This window comes from Phocoena sinus, chromosome 1 (genome assembly GCF_008692025.1).
Source record: "Phocoena sinus isolate mPhoSin1 chromosome 1, mPhoSin1.pri, whole genome shotgun sequence".
NCBI classification, from domain to species: Eukaryota; Metazoa; Chordata; class Mammalia; order Artiodactyla; family Phocoenidae; genus Phocoena; species Phocoena sinus.
The window spans coordinates 8,965,199-8,989,560 of record NC_045763.1 but is presented as its reverse complement, the minus strand read 5'-3'; the positions used below and the strand labels follow the sequence as shown (position 1 = coordinate 8,989,560).

Here is a 24,362-nt window from a genome sequence, read left to right as displayed (position 1 = left end):
CTCCATATCCTCCTGAGTGCATCCTCTGCCCCGCAGCCAGAGTGAACTTTCTAAGGAGTAAACAAAAACCATGTCTCGTTTCTGCTTTAAAAAAAAAAACCATCCAGATAATATATTCCTGCTGTCAAAAAATGCAAGAGTGTGAGAAGATTTGTAATGAAAGTCTTCCTCCCGTGGCTGTCTGCCATCGGCCTAGTCGCCCCCACCCCCTGCCCCTAATTCCCACAGGTAACTACTGCTTTAGTTTTTCTTGCATTCCCTTCAGTTTCTTTATGCATATACAAGCAAAATGAGCATACATCCTCTCTCCCACCCATTTTTTCAACATATTTTGCACACACTTTTGCAACTTTCCTCTCTTTTAATATAGCTTGGTGGTTTTTCGCATATCAGCACTTAGAGAGCTTCCTTATTTTTCGTTTATAGCCACAGAGTATCCTATTGTCTGAATGGACTGATCATAACTTATTTCATTTGTCACTGCGCTGATGGACGTTTAGGAGCTCCCAATCCTTTGATATACTAGACAAGGCTTCAGTGAATAACTTGCCCTGTGGAACTTTATCCGCAGGATAAATTCTCAGCAGTGGCACTGCTGAATCAAAAAGATCGTGCCATTGTGATATTTACTGCCAAATTCCCCTCCACAATGGTTGAACCAGTTTAAACTCCTACCAGCAATGCATATGAGAGCCTGTTTGCATATGTAGCCTTGTCAACAGAGTGTGTTACCAAACGTTTAGATTTTTACCACTGAACAGGCATAAGATGGTCTTCTGCTTTAAAAACCCTTCACTGTATCCCCATCCCCCTTGCATAGAGTCCAGCTTCCTTGGACAGTGTAGGGGTGAGCACAGCCCTGTCCTTTCTCGAGGGCTCTTTCCCAGCCAGGGAGATGGATGTAGACACAGCTCAACCAGAGCATGGGACTCGGTGTTCCAGTCAAAGAGCAGTGAGAAAAAAGATGGCGGCTTCAGGGAAGAGGTAGCATCTAAGCATCTAAGCCTTCAGGGACAGGTCAGAGTTTGACAGGTGTCAGTGGGGGAAAAGAGAGGGGGATTGTGTGGGTGTAGACCACAAGGGAGATGGGGAATGTCTGGGGAGGGTGAAGAGCCCAGGATGGCTGGAGGACCTAGAAGGAGATGAGCCTGGAGAGGGGTTGGGGACAGGTCACGATGGACCTTGAATGTCACGTGAGAGAGAGTTGGGGATTTAACCTGTAAGTGATAGGAGCACAATGAAGGCTTTTGAGAGGGTGTGTGAAGTGGGTGGGTGGAGGGAGTGTTTAGCTAGGACTTTTGACTTAAAGTCAGAGAGAATATTACTCAAAGTGGCTTAAGGAGAAGGGGAATTTATTGCCTTATTTATGAAAATAATCTAGGGATATATTAGCTTCAGGCATGGCTGGATCTAGGGGCTTAAGTGATGTCATCAGAAATCTGTCTTTCTCCCTTGGTTCTGCTTTCCTCTGTGTTGCCTCGTCCCCAGGCAGGCTCCAGTCTTTCCTCCCACAGCCTAGAAATATAGATCAAAAGAGAGTGTATCTTTCCCAAGAAGATGCTCATGGGACTGATTTGGGTCAGGTGTCAATTCCTCAACCAATCACTATGGCCAGGAGGATGGAATGCACTGATTGGCTGGGTCTGGGGCACATGCCTACCCACCTGGTGGAGGAGGCGGGTAGGAATAATGTAAGGGGGTAACAGGAGGAGTGTGTATGGCAAGTTTGCCTCAGCTTCACCCGCATCACAAGGTCTGGATTGGGGGAGGATTCCCAAAGAAAAATCAAGGTGCAGTGTCCAGAAAAGGGAAGGATGGGCTTATGTCGGAGACAATTAAAGGTGGGGAAACCCAAGCAGAGGCTGCAGAGCTCAGGAAGAGGATGAAGGAACTAGAAGAGGTTCCTTTTGAGCTCCTCCCTTGGAGGTGTGGTGCGGGGCCCTGAGCGCCTCCTTGTGGCCGGGAGGCGCACCCCACCCGCTGCTGCAACCGGGTCACAAGGTGAAAACTGCAGAGCTAGTCTCAGGCAGAGCCAGGCAGCCTTGGCGGGCAGGGCTGGGCAAAGACATCAGGCCCTATGCCAGCCCGAGACCTCCAGGCACGGTGGTGTGTGGACCCAGGGCCTCCAGATGCTGGGCTCCTATTTTAAGTCCGTTTGGAGTGGCTGAGTTTTCACATGACGCCACTGAGCCTTGAATGCCAAAGGCAGTGGTATTTAGCCTGCTGGAGAGGACACGAATGCCACTCTGAACTCCTCTGGAGGCCCCAGGAGGAAAAGGAGACTCGGTTCTATCTGGGTAACTTTCTCTGTGGTGACCGAGGCAGGACTGAGAACTGTGCAGGCCATTCCATGCCTCTCTCTCGAGTCACCGGGTGGGGTGTGTGTGTGACTCTGAGCTTCTAGAACAGCCAGATGTTCTCTCCTGACCCAGTGTGTTGCCGCTTTCCCTGTCCGCTGCCCCCAGAAGCTCCAGCCTCGTCCCCTAAGATACAACGGAATCCCTCCTTTTATGCCTTAGCATCAGCCTGCGGTAGGCTGTCCTGTAGCTCAAGAAGGCCTGTGTCTGGTAGGACCAACCCCCAGAGGCAAGGGAACTGGTCCTTATCCTTTATTTTATTTATTTATTTTAAGGCATTAACCTTCTGTTTATTTTTTTTATACATCTTTATTGGAGTATAATTGCTTTACAATGTTGTGTTAGTTTCTGCTGTACAACAAAGTGAATCAGCTCTACATGTACGTGGTCCTCATCCCTTCAATCCAGGGCAGGGACCCCTCTGCCAGCCCCAGACACAGGGCTTTGTGCCCCTACCCCTCACTCTTCTCCCTCACAGCTCTCTGGTTTGTGGTTAAATATCTGAGGGGTTCTTTTATTAAAGATTTCCCCCACCTCGACTGTAAGGTCCGTGTGGTCAGGTCTGGGTCTGTTTTTGTGTTTTCTTGGATGGCTGAGGCCTGGAACAGTGACTGGCACATAGTAGGTGTTCAATAAATTGTTGTTGAGCAGACGACAGCTCCAGTGGGCATCCTCCTGCTTATTGGATGTGAACGTGACGAGGACAAGAGAGACTCACAGGAGAAGACGGCCACCGACAGTGGGCACTGGGGCAGCTTGATTTAAGGAGACTCAAATCCTGGTAGCATAGCACTGGAAGGAGGCAGAGCCCCGGACACCACACTGTCCCCTGCCCCACTTTCCAGGGCATTGAATCAGTGTGCAGTGGCTTGCTGTAGGTCACCCAGGCAGGGCTGGAACCTAGACTTGGATGCTGGACTCTCCCCTCTAGGCCTGGACTCTCCCTTCTCCAAGTAGCACACAGGTGGGTGACTGTGAAGGAGGGAGGACCCTGGTGGCCCAGTTGGCCTGGGGCTGGCTGCTTCTGTGAGTCAAATCTGCTTGCAGGAGAGGCTGTATCAGAGAGCGAGCACATACTCAGGAGCCATCAGCCTTGGGTGGGAATTCCAACTCTATCTCGCACAAGCTGTGTGACCTCAGGCCAGTTACTTCACGTCTCTGGGCTTCAGTTTTGTTAGCAGTGAAATGGGACAGAAACACTCCCTGCGAGAATTCCCAAGAATGCATGGATGGGGCCTGGGACACGGCCGGCACTTCAAAGCACCCGGCTCTCAGTGATTTCCTGGCTTCCAAGTGAAGGAGAAAGAAGCAAGGGCTCAGGGAACCTTTGCAGGTGACAGGGGTCCCTCTCCATGGGCTCCTCTCATTGTCCTCTGCCCCTCCTTAGCCCACCAAATGCCTGCACACCCTCACAGACCCCAAGCTAACTGCTGTGCCTGAGCTAATGAAGGGCATCTTGTTAACGCTTGGCAAAAGCTCATTAAGACCATGAGCTGTGGACTTCCCTGGTGGCGCAGTGGTTAAGAATCCGCCTGCCACTGCAGGGGACATGGGTTTGAGTCCTGGTTCGGGAAGATCCAGGTTGCCATGGAGCAACTAAGCCTGTGTGCCACAACTACTGAGCCTGCCCTCTAGAGCCCGCAAGCCACAACTACTGAGCCCGCGTGCCTAGAGCCCGTGTTCCGCAACAAGAGAAGTCACCGCAATGAGAAGCCCGTGCACTGCAACGAAGAGTAGCCCCTGCTCGCCACAACTAGAGAAAGCCCACACTCAGCAACGAAGACCCAACCCAGCCATAAATGAATAAATGAAGAGAGAAAGAAAGGAAGGAAGAAAGAAAGAAAGACCAACCTCCAGAAGGACCCACGCTGCCAACACCTTGCTTTGGAATTCCAGCCTCCAGAAGTGTGAGAGAAAAAAAACCTGTTATAAGCCACCAAGTTTAGGGCACTCTGTTTTGACAGCCCAAGCAGACTAACACAAACCCTGAGAAGGGCGTCTGGCACAGTCAGTGCTGTGTCAACTTGTACCATTAATCGCGTTTGGTGTCTGTCTGATGCTCCCTCAGCAAATACTGAGCACCTGCTGGGCGCCAGGCATGCACCGGGTGGGGACACGGTGCTGTGTGTCTGTCGTGCACGCCCAGCACCCCCCGACCCCAGTCAAACTTCACAGATGACCAGGTGAGCTGACCTGGAGACAACCCTCAGGGATGTCTACCCCGCCCTAAGGGTTTAGTCCCAGCTCAGTCTGTGTCCAGCTTCCGAAAGCCCAGGGGCCAACGTCTGTCCCAAGGCAGAAGGTCACAGCACAATACCAGACGCGCTGAAGGGGCCGACGGACGTCCCTGTGGGGAGCCAGACAGGCCCCCTCCCACGGTGCTCCCCCAGTGGTACCCAGCCTCCTGAGCCTGCACAGCACGCTGTGACCCTGCTCCCCAGAGGGTCTGGCACCTTCCACCCCACCTCCATCTCTTTCCAGGCCCGGCCCCACCCCTCGTGCCAGGTTCCGGCCGGGCGGCATGCGGACACTTAGTGATTTCCATTTTAAGAACACGATGGAGCCAACGATCTTACAACGCTCGTGTTAATGGCAGCGGTCTGCAGTTTCATTTCACTTTAATAAGAACCATCTGCTGTAAGCAGGCGGCAGGCACGGCCAGCTCCCCCTCCCGGGGCTGCCCCCCTCCCCGAAATCCACCCCCAGAGTCAGGTGGGGGAGGTAGGGGCTCAGATCTGTAAGGAAGGCTGTGCTGGGGCCCCATGGCTTCCAAAGGGCAGGAGCCCCTTGAGGCTGGGGCCAGGGGTGGGACATGCAGTACCCCAGGCCGGTGCCTCCGTGCTCCCCGGCCAGGACTAAAAGCCCTGGGGAAGATCACAGGACCACGCAGCACCGGCCGCTGTAAAACTGATGGGGAGGCGGGGGCAGGGAGCGCGAGGCCCTGCCCTTGTGCCCACTGTGTTCTTCCTGCAAAGTCCCCGAAGGAGGCAGCTCTGGCTGTGCCGCCACAGGTCAGTCGCTTTGCCTCCTGATGCCTCAGTTTTCACATCTGTAGAATGGGGGAACTGTAACACCCACATCAGAAAGTTCTTGTGAGCACTGAGGCAGTGTGCGAGGGAAGCCCCCTGCAAAAATCACCTGACCCTCATGGTGACCAGGCACAGGGGGAAGGCTGGTCTCTTCCGCCGCCGGGCATAGTCCAGGGCGGCTGCCAGCTTGACCACCCAGCGGTGGATGGCACTGAGATGAAGGCAGTGTGGGTCACACAGGTGAGTGTCGCCTGGCCCAGGCCTGGGAACATAACTAGCTATAGCCAAGCTGGGAACAAAGTGCCCCTGGGGTCAGAGAACGAGTATCTCGTCCCCGCCCCACTGGACCAAAGGTGTGCAAGGCCGGACGTAGTGCCAGGGCTACAGGGAGGTCCCATCGGGCAGGGGGATCTTATAGCCGCTCTGGAGGAGCAGCAGGCAGGCGCCCAGCCCCAGGGCCCCTGCCAGGAGCACGGCACCCAGGGCTTTGAGGAAGGAAGTCCTGGTCCGGGTGAAGGAGCCGGGCGCCATGATGCCGAGCAGGGCTGTGCTGACCGTGAGCGTGTAGAGGATGGAGACTCCAGTGTTGAGTGCGACGATCTTGCCAAACTTGGCAAACGGGGCGATGATGCAGAAGAAGAGGGGCACCGTGGCGATGACTGTGGTGAGGGCGCTGGAGACGATGGCCACGCCCACATGCCGCACAGCCTCCAGCGTCCGCCACTGGCGCTGCGAGTGGGCATCCTGGGTGTGGGTGAGAGAAAGCTGGGGCCCCAGACGCAGGAGGGGGTGCCTCCCTGCCTGGGGCTTTGGAGTGGGGGCTTGGACCCGGGATGAACACGCATCGCTGTCCAAGGCCAGCCTTGCTCTCACGGGCTCCCCATTCCACCTCCGTGAACGGGGGTGATAAGAGCACCTGCTCCCTGGGGTTGGCGTGAAGCTGAAGCGGCTCCCCTGCAGCAGCTCACGGTGCACAGCACACAGTAGGGGCGCGTTAAATGTGGCTATGACAACCAGAGCACTGATGATCTGCACAGCAGGTCCTCAAACATGTGAGCCGTGATTGGAACTGATTTCCTTCTGACCAAGAGCAGCTAAATGTATAACCGATTTAATTTACATATTTATGAATGTTTCACACCAACACAATTCCAAACTAAGAAAAGCCAAAAACTTTACGAGACCCAGAGCTAGTTTTGGCACTGGTACACGGGCATGTCCTCCCTAAGCCACGAGGTCCAGTGGGGGCAGGGGTTGGTGGCCTCAGGGTCACGACTAGAAGGGCTCAGACTTGCTTCCCGGGCTCCAGAGTGAGACTTAGACTCAGGGAACCGAGAAGCAGGAAGGGCCCTTGAACATCACCTGGTTCAACCCCTCACGCTCACTCAGGGAGACAGAGGCTGGGGGGAGTGGGCCCGCCCACCACCCACCACCCACCACCCACCACCCACAGCGATGCTTGGGTGGAGCTGCTTTAGAACTTGAGTCTCCTGGATGTGGAGAATGGCCCTGGAAACTGAGCCTCCTGGAACACATCCTGGCTGGGCATTGGCACCAGGGGTGTCCAGCTACGCTTGGGGGTCCTCACTGGCACCGAGAGGGGAGAAGATTTGCTGGGGAGCGGTGGGGCAGGCAGGGTGCTCACCTCGGCCTGGTGCGGGGGCAGGTTCTCTCCGGCCAGCAGATAGCCCTCGACCAGATGCACGCAGTAATCCACGGAGGAGCCGACGAGGATGGACAGGGAGATGGCTTCCACGGCGCCCATCTCCCAGCCGCTCCAGTACATGACGGTCACCACGAGGCAGACGCTGCCTGCGGGGCGCGGGAGGCGGCGGGGAGGCAGCTTGGACCTGGTCCCACCCATACAGTCCTGGAGGGTTGCTGGACAAATTCTAAGGCCCCTGGGGAAGGTGGTAACGTCTACGGTGGAGCCCCCAGCTCTGGTGACAGGTGTGATGAGTAGGGCCAGGGCCAGAGAGAGCTGGGTTGGGGGGTGGTGCTGAAAGAGGGGACAAGTGCAGCAACACGTCCCTGGGACGAGAGCTACCACCTGGTGACACCTGGCTCCCCCCGGGGAGCACACGGTCCTATGAACGACTGTGACAGAGGTTCTTTTTGCTTGGGGTGGGGAGTCGGGAAACCTGCGCTGAAAAGACGGGACCGTTAAGGGTGGAGAGAAACCTGCTGACCGGAAGCCACCAGCGAGCCCCCTGCCCACTCCTGACCCCCGGGCCACTTACCCAGGATGCTCAGGAGTACGGGCAACAGGAGCAGCACGTGGGTGGTGAACACGGTCACCGCAGCCACGCAGATGAGCAAGGAGAGGGCCAGGCCGTACAGGGCGCTCTGCACCCCTGGAAGGGAGGGGAGGGGGCCCTCAGCTGGGCTGCACCGGGGGTACCCCCAGTCCCCTCACCCTCATGGACCAGAGGTACTGGGGTTATGCAGATGGGCACCGTCACAGCTAGCTGTGCCGCTCTGGGTGAGCCACTTGACTTCTCTGAGCCCCCATTTCTTCATCTGTAAAATGGGGTAATGATAGTACCTACCCCCTAGGCCTCGTTTGGAGTTTAAAGAGATAACATAGGTCAGGCCTCAGCCAGGGCTTGGCATCAAGAAGGGCTCCAAATGAGAGACCACTGCCATGAGGGTCATTACTTTTTAGGTGGCCAAGGTCAGGATCAGAGAATGTGGCCCCCCAAGCAGGAGGGGACCCAAACTCTGGTCTCTGATCATTGCTCCCAGCCACTGTGTCATCCCAGTTTCTCCAGGGCTCTCGGCCAGAATTGAGACCAGTGTGGCTCAGACAGGCCAGGTCGTGCCCTTCCTGCTCTAGGTCACCTCCCCGTGTCCCTGCCGCCACCACCCACCCCACCGGGACCCTGTGGGCGGCGGGCTGGGCTGCCGCTTGCCTATGATCTCCATGAAGATCCGCTTCCAGTGCTCACACGTCTGGAAGCCGCGGTGCAGGGCTGAGCCCTCGGGGAGCATCTTCAGCTGCTGCTGCAGGAAGCTCTCCCAGCGCAGGTAGTCCGAGTAGGTCTGGAAGGAGGACTTGCCCTTGTACGTGGTCTGCGGGGACATGAGCCAGTGAGACAGGCGGGCAGCTGTGGCCCACGCTGCTGCCCTGGTGATAGCTGGTCTGCTCTGTGACAGCTGCAGCTGGCCTCTGGCCACTTGCAAAGAGAGTGTGCTGTGTGAAGGGTGAGCCCATCTGAGATCACTTCCCACCAGCCTCTGGGTGCACGTGTGACTCTCACAGCAGCGGCAGGTCCCCATTCAAGCAAAGTCCCCGTCCCTTTCCAACAGAACCACCTCCAACTTCCAGAGCCCCCCAGCTCCGTGTCCCACCCTCGGCCCACGCTGTCCCTCTGCCCTCTGCACAGCTTGCTCCCACCCCTCCTTCAAGCCTCGTGAGGTTTCCGTCTCCTCTAGGAAGCCTTCCTTGATGCCCCAAGATGGTCATCTTCTGGGCTCTGCGAGTCCTCGGTGCTTCCCCATCACAGTTCTTGTCACTGCCCGGCAACCTGGCCCTCCTCTCCTGGCTGAACTGTGAGTCCGGGAGGGCAGGTGACCTGTCTGGTTCACGGCGCCCAGCTCTGGAACGTTTATATATGTTACCTCGCTGGTCCAGTCCTGCTCTCCCTGAGCACAAACCAGTGTACGGCGTGTCTGTGTGCACGTGTGTGTCTGCGTGCTGGTGGGGGAGGCTGAGCAGGGATTCTCTCCTCCAACTGTCTGCGGCTTCGGCCTTTTTGAAAAAGGAGGGAAATTCAGACGCCGGCCACAACATGGATGGATGTGAAGAACGCTGTGCTAAGTGAAACGAACCAAACACGAAAAGAACAGCGCTGTGGGATTCCGCCGCTGTAGTCAAATCCATGGGGGCAGAAAGCAGAGTGGTGGCTGAAGGGGGTGCCTGGGGAGTCCGTGTTTCATGGGGACAGTTTCAGTGTTGCAAGATAAGAAGTTTTACAGATGGATGGTGGTGACAGTCGTACAATGCTGTGACTATGCTTAGTATTACTGAACTATACACTTGAAGATGGCTTAAATGGCCAATTTTATCATGTATATTTTATTACAATTTTAAAAAACTACGTGGGGCTTTGAAGGGGTGTCTGCGTTAGCCTGGGGCTCACTGAGGGCTTGGAGGGGGTCTGGGTCCTCCTCGTGGTGGCCAGGGGTTTGGCTGCTTGCGCAGTGCGTGGCACAGGTGGTGGGACAGAAAGTAGGGCTGGGGCCGAAGAACAAGAATCGCCCTTGTCACATGAATTCTCGTTCCCCAACACCTTCACGTGACTGACCTACCCTAGCTTCTCGATGACTGCCAGAGGGCGGGCAGGGAGCCGTAACCCTAATCTTTAGAGGAGGAACTGGAGGCTAGAGGGGATGAGTGCTTTGCTCAAGGACACAGAGCGCAGCAGGATCAGAGCCAGGACTGGACCCCGGGGCTCAGCACGGAGACAACAGGGGCAGACCTGGCAAGTCTCACAGTGCCAAGTGCTAGGGCCAGGCCCGCAATGCCCAGGTCGGGGACGTGCGTGTGTATATGTGTGTGCACATGTGTGTCCATGGGTGTCTCCTTGGCAGAGCCTAGGGGGTGAGAGAGGAAGCAGTGAGGTGTCGAATGGCTGGTCCCCTGTCTTCCGATCTCTCCTGGGGGCGCCCAGCACGGGGGCTCTGTGGTCCCAAACCTGCCCCCTCACAGTGGCAGAGGGGAGCGTCCTGGACTGTCACCTGTCCCCGGAAAACGATGTGGACCTCGGGCTGTCGGGGAAGGAGGGTGGTGGGGGGTGGGTGGCGTCCCGTGTGGCAGAAACACCGAGCTTGGCAGTCAGACGGCTGGTTTAGCACTTGCTGCCGACGCTCACCAACCCCGTGGCCTTGGGCAAAGCAATTTCACCCCTCTTGGCCTCAGCCGGCCCTCTGCTCTGGTCTGGGACGAGGTCCGGGGATCCGTGGTGACACTGCGCTCTGTGAGGTCAGCACACCGCCCTGCACCCGGCGGCCCACCCGGGGCTCACCGACTCGAAGGCCATGGAGACCCACTGCACTCGGCCATCCTTGACGCCCACGGCCCCGTGTGACAGCTGCCCTGGGAGCAGGTGGGGCTCAGGCAGCTGCTTGCACTCGGGGTGCAACATCTGCAGGAAGGAGGAGATGCTGTAGCCTGCGGGGAGAGGGGAGAGGTGGGTCGGGGCGGGGACCCGGGAAGGGAGCACCTCTTCCCCCCATCCTGCCTGCGCAGGTGTACTTACCCATCTGGGTGTGTACGCACAGGGGCGCGCACCCTTCCCCCAACCTCCTAGTTTAAAAAGCGTCTGGAACCACTGGCAATGCCATCGGGAAACCTACAACACCCATTAGCCGTCAGGGCAGAAACTGACATCTCGTGCCTTCTCAGGAAGAGCCCCGGCCGGACCCAGGTCATCGTCTGTGCTGGCTCCCGGCCTCGCTCCCAGTTCCGGAAAAGCTCCTCCTGCAGGTGCGCCCTGCACACCGCACACCTCCCCACGTCCGTGCGGCTCTGCGCCGGTTCACCTTTAGGCACGAGCCCACTCTCATCTGGAAGATTCGCATGCCCCCCACCCTAGTGTGGACACACATAAGCTTGGACGCATGTCTGCAGACGCCCTCACGCCAGGCACATGCGCCCTCGGGGCTGTCCACCCTCGGGTCCCCCACACGCACCTGAGGGCAGGCACTGGGCCCCACCCGGCTTCACCAGCTCTGAGTTCCCCGCGATGGCCTTGCAGAGGCGACACAGGTGCCCGATTTCTTTGAAGAGGTCAAAGCTGCTGTCGTAGATGACGCTGCCCTTTCCCAAGGAGACACAAGCCAGTGCGGCTGCTCAGTGAGTCGGGAACTCAATCCTGGGCCCCACCCCCGGGGAGGAACCTCGGGCAGCTCCTGCTACCGTCGTCGCCAGCACTTGGAGCCCTCTGCCTGGTCACCCGCGGTCCTGCCCGAGCCTGCTCTGCCCTGCCCCCGGCAGCACCTCTGCTGCCACTGCTGCCCACCCGCACGGGCCCCCTCAGCCTCCCCTCCTTGATCTTATTCACCACGCGCTCACCTGGGCTCCCTGCCTTCCCCTCTCCCTTGTCCTCCAGCGCAGGCCTCCTCTCCTCCCCGCCTCCCCACCCCTCCTCTGAACACCTGCGGACTCCCGGTCCAGACTGGACAGATCTCCTCTGACCCCACCTGGCTCCCGAATTACCTTCTGTCTGAAACCCTGTACACCCAGCCAGGCTGACTTCCCAAGGCAGGGGTCATGACCAAGGGTACCGACGTCCACGGTCCTTCCCACCATGTCTCAGTACCCAGCAAGTGCCAGGCACAGACCTAGTCACACCTCCGTGTCAGTTCCTCTCCCGTCCAACGCCCAAGAGCCCAGCCCTGGCACAAACATGTAAAAGTGGGGGAGACCACCCCAAGCGAGGGCACCATGGCCGAGGCACGCAGCAAGGGCTGTGGCACAGGGAGGGCCCCGTGCAGGAGGAGGAGGGCAGGGAGGCTTTGCACACCCGTACTGCCCTCCCCTCTGTGCCACCCCTAATGATGTGGGGCCGCTGGCTCAGGCCCCACTGTACCCAGATTCCTGGGCGATCCTAAGAGCTCAACGCTGCTCAGTCCTCAAGAGAAACGGTGCCGCGTAGCGGAGCCTGTGGGCCAGGTGAGCAGCCAGGGAGCCGAGAGGGGGTGTGCGGAGCCGGGCCGGCGGGCCCTGGGCTGGCGCTAGCTTGCAAGCCTGGTGTGGCCGGGCCCTCTGGCATCTGCCCAACGTGGGCACGCGTACCGGGTCTCCGATGACATGGTTGTCCACCTGCCGTGTGCGGTTGATGCCAACGATGCCAAAGACTACGAAGACCATGGCCCCTGTGTCCACGAGCGGCCGCACCGCCGGCTTCCCGCAGCCCGTGTTCACGCAGGGGTTGAAGCCGAAGGTGGCAGAGGGGCGGGCCTTGGGCGCTGTGGAGGGAGTCACAGCTGTATGGGAAGGCGGGGCCCAGCCTCCCAAGGCCCCGCCGCGGCCTCCCCGCGTGTACCTTTCTCGCTGGGCACGTAGAAGAAGCCTTTGGTCGGCCCATCGGGGCTGGAGCCGAGCAGGCAGCCAGGAGGGGCCGCACACACACGCCCGTGGAAAGGGGGCTTGTGGGACTGGGCAAAGTACAGTTTCCTGTGGAGGCAAAGGAGGCGAGGCCAGGACTGAGGCCAGGAAGGCCAGGAGCAGTGGGGGAGGGGAGGCACAGGCGGCCGTGCGCAGGGGCTGGAAGAGCGCAGGGGACGGACTCGGGCTCCCCCAGCACAGGGATTTAATCTTAGGTTCAGCCCTGGGGTTTGGACACCTGTTCTAGTCCCGCCCCTGCCAAGGCCCACCCTGTGGTCCTGCTCAAGGCACTTCCCCTCTCTGCATGTGTCTCCTCGCCTGTGGCAGGAGGGGTGGAAGAGACCAGTAGCTTCCAAACGGTCCTCAAGGGGCCCCAGGGCTAGCCCTGGGGGTCGGTGCTCAGAAGCCCCCTGCCCCACTTTAATCTGAACAGTGACAGAGCCTCAAGATTCTGTTTGAAGAAAGGATTCCACGGTTAGCTTATTCACCACTGGACTTGATGTAGCTCAAGGCTCTTTCTGGAATGTTCTAAGCTCAGCCAGGCAGCCTGACCCCAGTGGCTACTGTATATATATGTGCAGTGTGAGCCCGACCATGGAGGGGAGGCAGAGGGACCCCCTCATGCCCCGAGCCGAGGTGTGCCAGGCCAGAAGGGCCCAGGGAGCCCACCTTGGTCATCCCCCTGCCCCAGGCATCAGCCTCGTGTGGGCGTTCAATGTCCTGAGGCCAGGCCCTGTCAGAGACCACGGGCCCCTGGTGTCACCAGTGCAGGCCCCACGCTGCTGCTCTCTGGACCACAGCAGCGGTGCGCTCTTCCTTTCAGAGCACGTATCGTAATTTGCAATGACTCTGTGCTGTTTCCCGAGGGCAGGAGCCACATCTGTCTTGTTTCCCATCCGCAGCACTAGCCCCGTGCCCGTTCACAGTCGGTGCTCAGTGTTAAATGAATGAATGGATGAGAGACAGGCCCTCGGCTGACACAGCCTCAATGGTCAGAACGTGGCGGGGGGAACCTGGGAAAAGATGGCCCCAGCTGGCTCAGAGACCCCCGGGGCACGGAGTGCAGTTGATCATTAGGTGATCACGGGCACTTACTTCATGCCAGGCACCAGGTAGGGCGTGCGTGTTCAGTAGGTAAAGACAACAGACATGGGCTCTCTCCCATCACCTTACAGTCCGAGGGAGGGGGGACATTCAATAATTGTTTTCTGAATTAACTGTAGGTATTGCGAGTGTGGATAGTGCCTCGGAGAGGAAGGCAGAGTGCACTCACTCACTCATTCATTCACTCAGCAAGTGTTTCCTGAGCACCCGCTACATAGCACTAGGTGAGGGGACACAGCGCAGAACAGTAAGCTGCTCACGCGGGATGCCTGCGTGCTCCTGAGCAAGGACAGGTAATAAGCCAGCAGGTCAGTATGATTCCAGGTGGTGGCAGAAGCCAGAACGAGAGCAGCGGGGTGATGTATGGGGAGAGGCGGGTGCGGCTATTTTCGCCGGGGAGGGAAACCTTGTTGGGGGTGGGTAGGCATCTGGGTAAGGACCTGAATCTTGAGAACAAGTCGATCCCGGGAGGAGCTAGGGGAAAGCAGCCTAGGCCCAGGGAACAGCAAACGCAAAGGCTCTGAGTTGGGAACTGCTTGGGTGCTGAGGGGCCAGACAGCCGCTGCGCCTCCCGCGAGAGCCATGCAGAGGGAAGACCGCAGGTGGGGGGCCGAACTGCGGGCCTGGCGTCTTGGTGTCCCCCGATCCCCAGTCCTGGGCAAGAAGCGTCTGAACAGATGGGTAGAAACGGACTGGGGTTTCTGAAAGGTGTGGGAGGGGCAAACGGGTGGGCCGGGCTGGTGGAAACCAACTTATCTGCGAGGCTGTTACCGGGTGTGCTGGTGCTCCTTGGCGGCCACGTAGAAGCTAAAGTCAAACTTCCAGCCCCGCTTGGTGTCGCAGGCCAAGGTCGTCACCATCCACCTGCCGGAGGGGCTCGCCGCCTGGAGCAGCCCTACTGTAGACATACAAGCGGTCAGCTTCTTGGTGAAGTTACCAAAAGGCGCTCTATACACCTAAGCAGTGGATTGACAGAGACAAGACAGGTGACTCTGGGAGGCTGCCTTGGCCTGGGCCCAGCCTCAGGCTCGGTCCCCTCCCTCTTTGGAGCGCTCGCCGCCCCCTGCCCCCATTCCAGCCCCCAGAGTCGGGGGGTAGAGCCCTGGGCAGAGGCGCAGGAGGCCTGGGTTCAAATTTAAAGACAGAGCAAATCCATCCCTACCTCTCTGAGCCTCAGTCCTTCCTTCAACTGAGGATCTACTCCAGGCCAGGCCCTGAGCTGGGCTCTGAGGGTGTGGCTGTGAGCCAGACGGGCTTGGTCCCTGCCCTCCTGGACCTGCCAATTACGATGGCTTCAGATTCTTTGAAGGGCCTTGAATTAACTATTAGGCCGATAAGGCACAGAACGAATGCGGCAGTGGAAGAGGAGGCCAAACTGGTAAGGATGGCCAGGATAGGGTCCCAGGAGGAGGTGACATTTAGGCTGAACGGCGAGCCAGCCACGCATGAAGCTGGAAGGAAAGCCCTCCAGGCAGCGAGAACCGCAGTGCAAAGGTCAGAGCCAGGGAACGCCTCACACACCCCATCTTTCGAATGGAGATATAAACCCCGAACAAATGAGGTGACATGTGTAACTGTCACCCTGGAGGTGTGACATGTTAAAGAAACACAAATGATTCCTGAGAGGGAAAAATCAGAGGCCTGGGTTGGCCCTGGGAGCCCCTTTTCTGGGGCGCTAGAACAGACGGCTGAGAACAACAACCTAACTAACAGCTCCCATTTTACTGGGCACTTACTACGTTCCAGATGTTACAGAACGCACAGGCCTTACCTCACGTACCTCCAACATCCCTGGCTGGTACCTTTCATGTCCCCGTATCACAGATGAGGAAACTGAGGCTCAGAGAGACTACATAATCTTCCCAAAGACGTACAGGTTATAAATGGCAGAGCCAGGACTCGAACCCAGGCCTGGCTGACTCGGCAGCCCGTGCTCTCACCACTCTGCAGGTCCCTGCCGCAGGCCTGGCTGACGGCGGGAGAGGGTCCTCACCTGCCTGGAGCAGCTCCATCCTCGCAGGCCCTGCCCCCACCCCCATGTGGCCAGTGCCCACCAGTGTGGCACTGAGGGCCCCCTCCCCTGGTAGTGGCAGCTCACTTAACGACAGCCAGGCTCACCTGGAAGGAGGGCACCTCCCCGTCCCCAGAGGACACGGTCTGCCAAGGGCCAGGCAGGCTGGCGTTGAGGGAGAACCTGTAGACAGCCGGGTGGCCTTTGCTCTTCACCTTGGAGACGTACACAGTGCCCGGGGAGTCTAAGGACAAATGAGGGGAGGAGGAGGGACAATCACCTCGACTGGCTTCCCCTAACCCTACAACAGCCCAGCCTCTGCTCTGTTGACTGAGGAGCTGGGCCTGACCTTGGGGTCATCTCTGAATGGTGGCTCTGTTCCTCTCTACCGGACCGAGCCCATGGCAATGACGGGGGACTGGTTGTTGGCGGTGGACACTGGATGGGGTGGAGGTATAGATGGAGGGGAGGTGGTGGTGGACACTGGATGGGGTGGAGGTATAGATGGAGGGGAGGTGGTGGTGGATACTGGATGGGGTGGAGGTATAGATGGAGGGGAGGTAGTGGTGGACACTGGATGGGGTGGAGGTATAGATGGAGGGGAGGTGGTGGTGGACACTGGATGGGGTGGAGGTATAGATGGAGGGGAGGTGGTGGTGGATACTGGATGGGGTGGCAGCACGGGTAGAGGGAATGACAGTGATGGTGGGAGCCATGGTGTGATGTGCCAGTAGGAACTAGGGTAGTGGAAGTGACACCAACAACGATGCCCCAGGCATGGCGTGAACGGTGGGGGTGTGTTGCTGGTGAGAATGGTGGGCACAGAGGGGTGACAATGGCCGTGTGATGACAAGGACACGCAGAACTGCCCCATGTGGGGGGTTTATTCCCACATGCACCCTGGCATCCCACATCTGATGGAGACCCCAGCAGGGATAAGCCAGCCTCCAGTGTTCAGGACACCCCTGCCCTCCCCCAGACACTCAGAATGGATCTGGCACACAAGGCAGGTTCACAGTGCACCACAAGCCAGGCTGGCGTGGTGGCAAGAAGGGATCGCCCTGTTCTGGCTGAAGAGAGCTGGTGGGACGAAGGACAAGGGCCTCAGGTTCACCCCCGCACCGACCCTTCCACGGTGACCCAAGAACACAGGCTTTTGTTCCCGAAGGGGAATCAAACCATGGATTTAATGTGCTCTCCCCACAGGGCCCCTGCACCCTTGTACCAGGACCCCCCACTGTCCCACCCAGCCAGTGCACACTCCCCACTGACCCTGTAGGGCGGCCTCAGGCCGGCCGGCCCAGGACACCTCCGAGCCCCGCTTCTTCTCCAGGGACGTCCGGATGTTCTGCAGGCTGTGGGGCTTCTCCTGGAACAGACCTACCCATCCCCCCCAACGCCCGCACCGTGTCAGACAGCAGGGCCTCCCTGACGGGGCCCGGCCAAGGCTGGGAGACAGACGACCTGAGGGACATGGGCCCCAGGGCCCTCAGCTTGGGAAGGGGGTGGTATCAGGGGTCTGAAAGAAACTAGATGGAACTGAAGAAAGGCCAAATGCTGAATTTACAAGAATCTTGAGGCAAAGGAAAGGAACCTGCCAGCCCCATCCAGGGAAGGACACTCGCAGCCTACCCTACTCATCCTCACCACGCCTCACTTCCCTCCTCTGTCAAGTGGGATGACACCCAGAGGGTACCTCCAGAGGGTGGGTGAGGGACAAAAGGGGATGCTGCATCTCCTGCGCTTAGCAACGTGTCTGGCTTGTGATGAATGCTTGATAAATAGGGATAATTAGAAATGGCATGTTATCAACTAGCAGAGATAGGGGAGACCTCCTGTTTCGCCCCAAGCAAGCAGAGGTTCAGGGAGGTTACATGACCTTCCGGGGAAGTGAGAGCCCCAACAGGATCGGTCTTGCCTGCCCCTAAAGCCGAAAATCTTTTTGCTACAGCCTGAAGGGCCCCTTTAAGAGGCAGTTCAGAGGCTAAGAGATAGAGAGGGGCTGGGGCTGGACTCTGGCTGGGGTCCTGGCCCTTCTCCAGATGTTTCCAGGAACTTCGGGACCATCCCAGGGTTTGTCCATCTGTGAAGTGGGAGCAGACAGGCCCTGAGGGACAGTGGGAGGCCTTGCAGCGGCAGTGACATTGGAGCGAAATTCGATGCCCAGGCAGGTGGGAGAGGAGAAGGGATGTGGCCAATTTAGGAGGGGCTCCTCGGGCACCTCTGTGAGCTGCAGCCAATTATCATGCATTCGGCTAATGCCATTTACCAAGGGGAAGGCCAGGTTAATCTGAACACCACCCTAATTACATGAAGGCAATTACAGCAGTCAGCGGGTCTTCCCCCGGGAGCTGGAAGCAGTCACCCAAGCGTCTTCTCATTTGGTTTCTAACCACTCGGCAAAGCTGTATGACCTTGGGTCGACTTCCCCCGCCCCAACTCCAACCTCAGGCTCCCCTCTGTAAGACGAGAGCCTGGATCAGACTAACTGTAAGGCAAGCAGACATCTTTATCTCACCTCTTAGCTCATCCCCGGCACGCGCTCCATCACCAAGTCCTGTGGGTTTCACCTCCTAAAAACCTCGTGTCTTCACTGTCACCATCGGCCACACCGGCTCCAGCCCCCACTGTCTCTTGTCTAGATGACTGCACGAGACTCCCACCTGGGTTCCCAGCCACGCTCCACGCTGGCCCTTCTCTGCTTAAAGCCCTCCACTGGCTTCCAGTGCCAATTACGATACAATCCAGACTCCTCACTGTACCCCAGCAGGCCCTGGCCCAGCCCGCCTGGCTAGCCTTAGCTCCTGCAACTACCTCCATCAAACTTGGCCCTGGTCTCTCCCACTCTGGTGCTTGCCTCTGCCTAGACCGCTTCTCTCCTCTCCTCTCCCAGCTTGGTCAACTCCTTCCCTCCCTCCCTGCCACCCAGGCAGGCTCAGTCTTGCCTTAGACATTCCCTCCTCCAGGAAGAAGCCTTCCATGATGCTGAGCTCCCCAGTCACCCTCCTTTTAGTCCACCACAGCTCAGATCTACTATTATATGGCCTGCCCCAGCAGTGGAATGAACTCCCTGAGCTCGAGAAGCCTGTCCTGCCCACTGCGGCCTCCCCAGCACCAGCACAGCTGGCACCCAGTAAGTATTCGTTTAATGAAACGTGAAAACACTGAGGCTTAGAGGTGGGGTGATTTGCCTGAGGTCATACTGTGACGGGGAGCCTGGATCTCACATCTCTTGTCTTGGAGACGTGGACTCCAAAAGGGTCAGGGGCCCACAGGGGACACCCTGGCAGGAAACCCTCACCTGAACAGGTGATGCAGGAGATGCCCTCGGCGCTCAAGTTGTACTTGAGGTCTAGCAGCACCTGGATGTTGGTATCCGGCCGGAAGAGCAGCGGGGCCCGGCTGGCGGGGCGGAGCCGGCTGGCGAACACCAGGGACAGGATGAGGATGGAGACAAAGAGCCCTGCGAGGAAAGGATGCTGCGCTAGGCAGGGCTGGGGCCAGGGGTGGGGTGGGGTGTGGGCATTCGCAGCCGGGGCTTCCAGAGCCCTGGGAAAGAGCTGCTCCCTCTATGGGGACGGGAGGGGGAAGCGGGGGACAGGTATCCCAAGGGAGCAGGCAAAGGCCCAGCGTGCCAACCTGTGGGTGAGGCTGCTAGGGGTCCGTCCCTTGGAGGTAGGGGCCGGTTGTTACACGTGTAATTGGTGGTCAGACTGTAAGCTATAAGCTCACATTCCTGGACAAGAACCAGCCACCATCTTAGAGCCCTTAACAGTTTATAAACAGCCAGCATATCCACTCGATCTTACACAGACCTGAATACAGTCAGTGATGATAACAATGATAATAATAGTAATAGGAGCACTTAACTTTCATTGAGCACTTACTACATGCCTTGCACTGGGCTAAGTTCTTTACATACACTGTGGCTTTCCTCACAACTGCCTTAGTAGATAGATACTATTCTTATCCTCAGTTATAGGACAGGGAACAGAGGCTCAGACTAACTGGCACAGTCAAGGTGACACTGCTAGTACACAGCAGAATTAGGATTCCAACTTAGCCAAGCTGGTCTAAGTCCAGAGCCCAAGCACTGGGCGCTCTGCTCTGCTGCCCAGCCTCACGACTGGCACATAGTAGGTGCTCAATAAGCAACAGCTATCGTGGAACCAGCTTTATTCTACACAGGAAGTGGGGTAAAGCTCCGAGAGTGAGGGACACCAGCCCAGGTTTCTGACCTCTAGCTCATTTGGGGAACAGGAGTGGGCTCCCAATGCCTGCACGTTCTTTGCATGGGGTGGGGTCTGTCCCCCACGCCTTAGGCACTGGGAGAAGCTGCAAGATGGGAGAAAGGAGAGTGGAGAGCCCACTTACCCACAATCACCCAACGGCTCTTGACGGCCGACCACAGGACCCAGTGGTGCAGCAGCTCCTGCAGCTGGGCGATGAGCTGCCCCCGGCTGCCCCCATCGGGGGCTGGCTGCAGGCCCTTGGGGGGCACAGACACCAGGGACGCGTCTCCCAGCTCCAGCGACACTGCCGGGGCAGAGCAGCGGCCTGTCAGAGGGCCAGCCCAGAAGCGGGTCAGAGCCCACCCTGGTCCCTGCCCTCTCCAGGGAAGCCCAAATGCTCGATGGGGATCTCGTCCTGCCCCGCCCTCAGGACAAGCCTGTCCTCATACCAGCTCGCCAAGGGCTACTTCCCCTGGCCGAGGCAGCCCCTGGGTCCCAGCTGGCTCAGCGGGAGGCCCGCACCAGCTCTCACCTGGCTCCTCCTCCACATTGAGCAAGGGGATGTCATCATCCAGGTAGGGCATGGGGCCCTGAGCAGGGCTGCCCCCAGCCCACTCAGCAGCAGCAAACACGTCCCCGGGGAAGTGCAGGGAGCTCCTGCAGCCACACTTCTGGTGGCAGCTGTGGAGACAGTGGGAGGAGGGGGTGAGTCCTGGGTGTCCAGGGAAGGAGGCGAAGGTCCCGGCTACATGTGAACCCAGGTATCACACCGCTGCTGACAGCTCACATAGGACACTCATCACAGGTTTCCAGGAGCCTGCACCTGAGTTCTCTCTAGCACCATCTCTCCTGGGGCCCTTGGGTGCCACTCTTCCTCTGGGGACACAAATGGTGACAGCAGCCATTACCCAGGGAGAGGGGATGGTGACTCGCAGCCCAAGCATCAAGGTGACCAAAGCAGGGGAATTGTGTCTCCCCCATTGTGTGCCCAGGGACCTGACACCAGGAGGACGGGGAAGCGGGGCTGGGCTGAGGACACAGCTGAGGCCTCGGCTGGAGTGAATGTGAAGGAGACAAGGCTCACCCTAGGGACTGCGGACAAGAACAATGCACACGGTGAATGTGCCAGGAATACTACATGCCAGGCAGTGAGGAAGATTCTCTCACTAATCCTCACGGGGTTACATGTACCCATTATATAGAACAGGAAGCTGAGATGCAGAGAGGTTAGGTAACATGTTCAAGGGTCCGCAGCCGCCAGGCAAAGAGGCTGAGGCTGGAGCCCAGGACTGGGAAGACTGCTGCGTCCACTGCCCCAGACTGGGGGGCGGGACAGGGCGGGCTTAGTTGCTGTCTCTGTAGAGATTAGAAACAAGCAGCCCTTTACCCAAGACACTTTGCTTCTATGTCACAAAACTGTCATAGAAATAGTCAAATCTGAATGTCTATAGTGCAGACCGCTATGCCTCGGCCAGAGTGCCCTTGTCCAGTGCCCAACCCGTACCACCATACATGGTGGCCCTGAAGCAGGGGGTATGTGTGGGAGAGCTGAGTGTGTCCCAGGCCTGAGTCTGAGCTCTTCGCTGCCCCTCCTTGGCTCGCCATGGTCAGGTGGACACTGTCATGGACCCCTGACAGTCCTGCCCTTGCATGCCCTGCCCCAAGCCCAGACCCTCCATCATTCCTCAGGACTCCCAACCCAGGCAGCCACCCAGGCTGGATTCCATTTGGTCACTGTCTCCGCCACCGCCCCCGCCCCCCACCGCCACTGACCACCTGGCCCACGAGACCCCCAATCCCTAGAAACTTCAGCAGCGGCTCCGGGCTGATCCATTCAACTCTGCACACCACTCACTGCACCTAAATATCGTTCCTCTCCCAAGATGAGAACCTTGAGGACATTTAACGTGGCGGCTAAGAGCATGGGATCCAGAGTCAGATTATGTGGTCTAAATCTCAGCTCCACTGCCTATTAAATGGGTAACCTTGAGAAAGTTGCCCAACTACTCCAAGCCTCTGTTTCCTTGTCTATAAAATGGGTGAAATAAGAGGACCCAGCTGCCAGGGTCCTTGGGGAGGGTGGCAGTAAGATCTCGTACGAAAGCTCATTGCCCACTTCCTGGCACATAGCAGGTTGTCAGATGTAACTACTGGACAGGCTTCTCTTCTTCCTCTGCTCCCCCAGTAGAGCCCAGCATAGGACTGGGCACACAGAAGGCGCTCAATGGTGAATCACGAGGCTCTTGGGAGATAGGAGGGTGTGCTGAATGGCCCCCCCAAGGGCCTGCTATGGATATTCTGTGAGAGGAGGACACGCCCCCCTGCCTGGCTCACCTGGTCTGGCAGGCGCTCTCCAGCGGTGCCATATAAAGGCTCCAGATGCCCAGGGCAGCAGGCATGGTGAAGAGCACAGCCAGCCAGCAGCAGGACACGATGAGAGACATGAACAGGCCAAAGTCGTGGACGGCCGGGATCTGGCAATGGGGAAGTAGAGGAGGGATGTGGGACTACCAGGCCTGGAGCCCAGGGAGCCTGGGGACTCTGCAGCGAGGCACTCAGGACCCCCAACCACCCTCAGACTGAGGCAGGATGAGGAGGCCGGGGCTGCTGGAACAGAGGCACTGGCCTAGGAGGTGGTCAGAGGGCCGGGCTGGTGCCAGGGGCAGGGCAGGGGAGGAAGAGTCCCACCTCTGGTCCACACTGCAGCCCTCTGCCCGGAACAGTGCTCAGCACAGAGCAAGCGCTCCATAACTGTTATTACATGAAGGACAGAGGAAGACGTGCCCTGTTGGAGCGGGCCACGTGTCAGCGAGGGGGAAGGGAGGGAAAGCTGCTGTGATGGGAATAGGGAGGCTTGGTGTGCTCCCTGCGCAGGGTCACAGGGACCTGCACGGGGTGTGGCAGTCAGAAGGAAACCGTAGCCCACAAGCAGACAGGCCTTCACTGTTTGTGAAACACTTTCACAATCATCTCATGTCAGACCCTGATGATCCACACGTGAGGAAAGTGAGGCTCAGAGAGGTTAAACAACCTGCTGAAGGCCACACAGCCAGAAAATGGCAGAGGTGGGATGTGAACCCAGCTCTGCCTGTTTTCTGGATGTGGTTCTCTAGGAAGGCCTGGAGAATCCCAAAGCACCTAGTGGTTTCTAGACAGGATCCTCAGCCCAGGTCATAAAACCTCTCAGATTCAGGCAGGCTCACTGTCCTCTAGGCTCTGTTGGCACCAAGGACCTGGCCTAAGATCCTTCCCCTGAGCCCAGCTCAGACGTGAAGGAGCGTGGGGTCCGCGAGAGAAAAGTGAGTGTGAGGTGTGACCATGTGGCGTGAAGCCAGTGGGTGGAGAGGGCCCTGGACCCCGGTCAGGAGACATGGGCAGGCTCACCACTTACCAGCCGGGGGCCTCTGGAAACCGCCAAACGCCCTTCAGGACAGAGGTTGTTTCAGTAAGAAACACTATTTGTATTATTATAATTCTCCCATTTGTTAAGTTCTGGTAATGACGACGAGTAGCAAAAATGGACTCTAAGCGGGGGAGGGGTAAATTGGGAGATTGGGATTGACGTATACACGCTACTATATAGAAAATAGATAACTAATAAGGACCTACTGTAGAGCACAGGGAACTCCACTCAATACTCTGAAATGGCCTATATGGGAAAAGAATCTGAAAAAGAGTGGTTATGTGTAAATGTATAACTGATTCACTTTGCTGTACACCAGCAACTAACACAACACTCTAAATCAACTATACTCCATTAAAATCTTTTTAAAAAATGAGAAAAGAATGGACTCTAGGGACATGGCAGGAGCCTTGAGGCAGAGGCTGCGTGGCCCCAAGAGAAGGTGCGGGTAGGAAGAGCAGAGACCAGGGGCCAGGTGTGCACGGGAGGGACGGGGAGGTCAGGTCGGGGGGGGAGGGCGGGCTCCCACCTGGGAGAAGACGTTAGCTGCATAGGCGGCAGCCGTGGTCAGGGAGGTGAAGAAGGTGGCCTTGCCCGCCGTCTGGATGGTATGGATCATCCGCAGCTGCGGGTCTTCCAGGTGGGTGGCCTGGCGGTAGGTGTTGATGAATACAAAGACGTCGTCCACGCCTGTGGGAGGGAGCCCCGGGCCAGCAGGGCTCAGGATCACTCTGCTGTGTCCACGGTCAGACCCAGCCTGGGCCAGGAACCCAAGCCCCACCCTCCATGCTCCTTGCTCCTCACCCCCGTCCACACCAGCACCAGGCCCTTTCCTCCAAACCTCAGCCCCCTTCCCACCTTTCCCACCATTCTTAACCTCCACCCAGAAAAGCTACCCATTCCTTCCACCCCGTGGGGGCTCCACCTATCCTATGCCAAGGATCACCCACCACTCATATTCTACCCACCCACCACCCCAATTCCAAGGCTCCGAGGTCTGGAAGGGGACTTTTTGGATCCCCCATGGAAGCCAGGCTTTGCCTCCTGGAAGAAGGCCCTTTTGGGGACAGAGTTCCCAAGTTCCCAAGGCCCATTACCATGGCAACAGAGGCAAC

General features: G+C 58.0%; 1 protein-coding gene across 1 annotated transcript in view; it reads right to left on the bottom strand.

Annotated features, from left to right (window-relative positions):
* Positions 1-5,767: 5,767 nt before the first annotated feature.
* The window catches only part of DISP3 (dispatched RND transporter family member 3), a 29,384-nt gene continuing 10,789 nt past the window's right edge, over positions 5,768-24,362 (bottom strand). The window contains 16 exon segments of the mRNA XM_032650944.1: positions 5,768-6,130; positions 7,032-7,198; positions 7,627-7,740; positions 8,299-8,458; positions 10,414-10,559; positions 11,081-11,207; positions 12,186-12,358; positions 12,436-12,566; positions 14,373-14,557; positions 15,720-15,856; positions 16,885-16,992; positions 18,914-19,075; positions 19,987-20,148; positions 20,377-20,525; positions 22,179-22,318; positions 23,777-23,937. Of these exon segments, the coding sequence (XP_032506835.1) occupies positions 5,768-6,130; positions 7,032-7,198; positions 7,627-7,740; positions 8,299-8,458; positions 10,414-10,559; positions 11,081-11,207; positions 12,186-12,358; positions 12,436-12,566; positions 14,373-14,557; positions 15,720-15,856; positions 16,885-16,992; positions 18,914-19,075; positions 19,987-20,148; positions 20,377-20,525; positions 22,179-22,318; positions 23,777-23,937 (2,585 nt within the window).